Source organism: Colobus angolensis, unplaced genomic scaffold (assembly GCF_000951035.1).
Source record: "Colobus angolensis palliatus isolate OR3802 unplaced genomic scaffold, Cang.pa_1.0 Scaffold251, whole genome shotgun sequence".
NCBI lineage: Eukaryota > Metazoa > Chordata > Mammalia > Primates > Cercopithecidae > Colobus > Colobus angolensis.
This window is the reverse complement of record NW_012115722.1, coordinates 4,751,511-4,755,561: the sequence shown is the minus strand read 5'-3', so window position 1 is coordinate 4,755,561 and position 4,051 is coordinate 4,751,511. Positions and strand designations below refer to the sequence as shown.

The 4,051-nt window shown below is 42.7% G+C and overlaps 1 protein-coding gene across 1 annotated transcript in view; it reads left to right on the top strand.

Annotated features, from left to right (window-relative positions):
* The window catches only part of HEATR3 (HEAT repeat containing 3), a 54,481-nt gene that overhangs the window by 16,288 nt on the left and 34,142 nt on the right, over positions 1-4,051 (top strand). Inside the window, exon 7 of the mRNA XM_011946631.1 lies at positions 1,511-1,788. Within this exon, the coding sequence (XP_011802021.1) occupies positions 1,511-1,788 (278 nt within the window). The remainder of the gene's footprint in view (positions 1-1,510; positions 1,789-4,051) is intronic.

The window sequence follows — 4,051 nt, the reverse complement described above, 5'->3', positions numbered from 1 at the left end:
TGTTGACCAGGCTGGTCTCAAACTCCTGACCTAAAGTGATTGGCCCGTCTCGACCTCCCTGTGCTGGGATTACAGGCATGAACCACAGTGCCCAGCCACAGTTAATTCTTTGTATTTTTTTTTTAGAGATGACATCTCACCACGTTGCCTACGCTGGTGTCAAACTCCTGAGCTCTTATAATATGCCCACCTTGACCTCCCAAAGTGCTGGAATTACAGGTGTGAGCCACTGCACCCAGCCTTTAATTGTTTTTAAATGTATAATTTAGTGGTGTAAAGTACATTCATATTGTTGTGCAATAAAAATCCAGAACTTTTTTTCATCTTGCAAAACTGAAACTGTACCCTTCCGACACAATTTTTCCCATTTCCCCTTCCCCCAGCTGCTGTCAGCCACCATTCCTTGCCTACTCTAAATACCTCATAGAAGTGGAATTATACAGAATTTGTCTTTCTGTGATTGGCTTATTTCTTTTTGCATAGTGGCCTCAAGGTTCATCCATGTTGTAGCGTGTGTCAGAAATTCCTTCCTTTTTAATGCTGAATAATATTGCCTTGTAGGTATAATACCACATTTTGTTGATCTTTTCATCTGTTGATGGACACTTGGGTTATTTCTACAACTTGGCTATTGTGAATACGGCTGCTGTGAAAATGGATGTAATTTTTTTTTTTTGAGACAGAGTCTCACTGTGTTAACCAGGCTGGAGTGCAGTGGCAAGATCTCGGCTCACTGCAACCTCTGCCTCCTGGGTTCAAGTGATTCTCGTGCCTCAGCCGCCCAAGTAGCTGGGATTACAAGCGCCTACCACCATGCCTGGCTGATTTTTGTATTTTTAGTAGAGATGGGGTCTCACCATGTTGGCTAGACTTGTCTCTAACTCCTGACCTCAAGTGATCCTCCCACCTTGGCCTCCCAAAGTGTTGGGATTACAGGGTGAGCCACCGCACTCGGCAGAAATGGATGTAATCTGTTCAAATCCCCGCTTTCAGTTCTTTTGGGTGTATAGCCAGGAGGTGTTTTTATTTTTGTAGTGACTTAAATAAAAATTACTCTGACTACTTAATGATAGCTCCTGTTCTTTTTTGATAATCAAAAAACTAAGAACCTGCTCTCATGTTTGTATGTGAGACCGACGTTGGAATTTTAGTACATTCCATTCCACTCATGGAATATAAGAAGCTGCTGAGGAGAGCAGCTTAGGTTACAATGAGAGAAAGTGAAGCCACTCACTTTGTCATTTTAAAAGAAACTTGATGAGTGTTCTCTGGGTCTACTGATAACGCAGTGTATCAGAGAAAGGCATTGTGTGCCAAGGAAGGAAGACGATTGTGCAGGGTTATAACTAAGGGCACTGCCTCAGAACTCATTGACATTTAATAAATAATGAACAAAGGCAGAGGGGCTGAGATTTTTTGAAATTACAGTGGCCTTAAAAGTCTTGTGAAAATTTAAACTTAATAAAATATTTCACAGGCATTTCCTCTCCTTATGCTTATTTTTTCCCAGGCACAATTTGGAATCTAAAGGACATTATTCCATGCAAGAGTCAAGCAGAAATCATAAATGCCTTACTGAAGATCTTATCTGAAGTTTTGGGAAGGGATGCTGGTGAAACAGTTATTCAAATGAAAGAGACTGAAACGCAAAGGTTAAAAACTGCTGCAGAGGCTGAGGAAATATTAGAGAACACTAATGGGGATGATTTGATTGAAGATGATGAAATGGAAGGAATTTCTCATAAGAGAAAAGTCAGAAGGAAAACTTTCGTTTCAGATTTACTTCCGGTAAGTCAGGTTGATGTTCTCAAATATGGATTAATACAGCTGTTTTTTTTTCCAGCAGTTATCATTGGCTTTGCAGAAAAATATTATAATAAAGTTAGCCATAAAGGGCGTTTCGGTAAAAATGAGTCGTATTTTCCTGTTGATTCTCTTTATGTCATTAAAAATCTCCTAAAGGGGGAAAAGTCTTTTATCTAACGTGATAGTTTTATATACAGGAGAAGATTTCAGAGATGGGATAAACCTATCCTTTTGGAACACTTTAGAAATAGATGATCATCTTTGTAAATCTTGCATCTCCAGACTTCTGTTATGTACTGTCTGTCAGACTGTCTTCAGACTAAAGGAATTTGTACTTTGCCTGAATTGTCCCTTGCATTCTTGCCTCTTATTTTAGTATTTAGCCTTATCAAGGTGGCAAACCAAATCTTCATTTATCTACTACTGATCCGCAGAGGTTGGGTGACTGTGAGTTGAATGATGGTTTGTAGTTTTCTTGGAGTGGGTGATGGTGGCATAGTTTTTGCTGGTGGTGTGATATTGCAGTAAAGGGGAGCAATCTGGGGTGCAGGAAGCATTTCAGCTGACAGTCTGCAGAGAGAGAGCCATATTTGGGGAGAACACTTTGTTAAGGAGGAGAGCAAATAGGAAAACAGGGAACACAGTGACTGAGGCTTTATTCATTCACATTTACTGTGCTCCTAATGTATGCCAGGCACTGTGCTAGATACTGGTCATAAAAAGATGATTAAGACGTAATTTCCAGCCTTCAGGAACTTCCTCCATGTTGGGAAGACAGACACATAAAACCATGGCTCTGAGTCCTGTGCCGAGAACAGTACTGTGGCCCTGCACAGATTTCTAAGGGAATGGTATCTGTAGAGTAGGCCCTTGTGACTCAGCCTTTATGGGATAGCTAAGGAAGAGGCTGCCAGAGAAAGCCTTTTGGACACAACATCTGGGGCGTCATAAAGGAGGGGGTAAGAAAAAGCAGGTTAGTGTTTGGGGAGATCACTCAGGCAGCTGGAGGAAGGAAGAGCACAAGGGGCCTGGCAGCAGGAGGACCGGTCAGGAGGCTGTCGAAGGACAACGAAGGCTGAGTTGGGAGGAGGCAATCATGTCCTCTCATGCTTACCTGTGTTCATGATGTCTCAGGAAGCATAAATTGATGGTGTTTCAAAGAAATCAAAATGTGGATAGAACCACTTTTCCCGTCTTATGAGCAACCTGTGGGTGCAAAGCATTGTGTTAAGTGCTGGCACAAATAACAGAAATGGGAAGGCCACGCTGTCCTTGAGTTGCTCACAGATTTTTTTTTTTTTTTTTTTTTGGAGACAGAGTTTTGCTTTTGTTGCCCAAACTGCAGTGCAGTGGTGTAATCTTGGCTCACTGCAACCTCTGCCCCCCAGGTTCGAGCAGTTCTCCTGCCTCGGCCTCTACAGGCATGTGCCACCACACCCGGCCAACTTGGCATTTTTAGTAGAAATGGGGTTTCTCCATGTTGGTCAGGCAGGTCTCAAACTCCCAACCTCAGGTGATCTGCCCGCCTCAGCCTCTCAAAGTGCTGGGATTCGTGCCCAGCCTAGATCTTTTTATTTTATTATTATTGGTTTATTTTGAGACGAGATCTCAGTATGGTGCCTGGTCTCAAGCGATCCTCCCACCTCGGCCTCCCAAAGTGCTGGGATCATAGGCGTGCACCATGGTACCCAACCTGTTTCATACCTGTATGTGGAAAGAGGGGATGTGATAAATCAGGGCTTATGGGGTCATTTTCAGCTGTGGGCACCATGGTACTCAGGTTTCTGTTGATCCTATCTGATGCAGGTATACTGTGTTTGAAGGATCTGAAATCCCTTGCTGGGAATGAGAGAATGGCATTCTTGTGTGATTGTCCCCACCTCCAGCCTTGCTTCCAAGGACCTTCTCCAGGAAGTAAGGTTGGGGGTGAGACCCAAGTCTAACAAGGTTTAGATAGAAGTGCCACTGTTGAAAAACTATTGATACTTAACTGTTATGTAGAGATTTATTTTCTTATTACTTTTATTTTGGTGCTTATAAAAATGCAGTGTTTTCTTACAGTAAAAACTGGCTTTTTAAAGTCTTCTGGCCAGGTGTGGTGGCTGACGCCTGTAATCCTAGCACTTTGGGAGGCTGAGGTGGGCAAATTTCCTGAGTCCAGGAGTTCAAGACCAGCCTGACCAACATGGTGAAACCCCATCTCTACTAAAAATACAAAAATTAGGTGTGGTGGCATGTGCCTGTA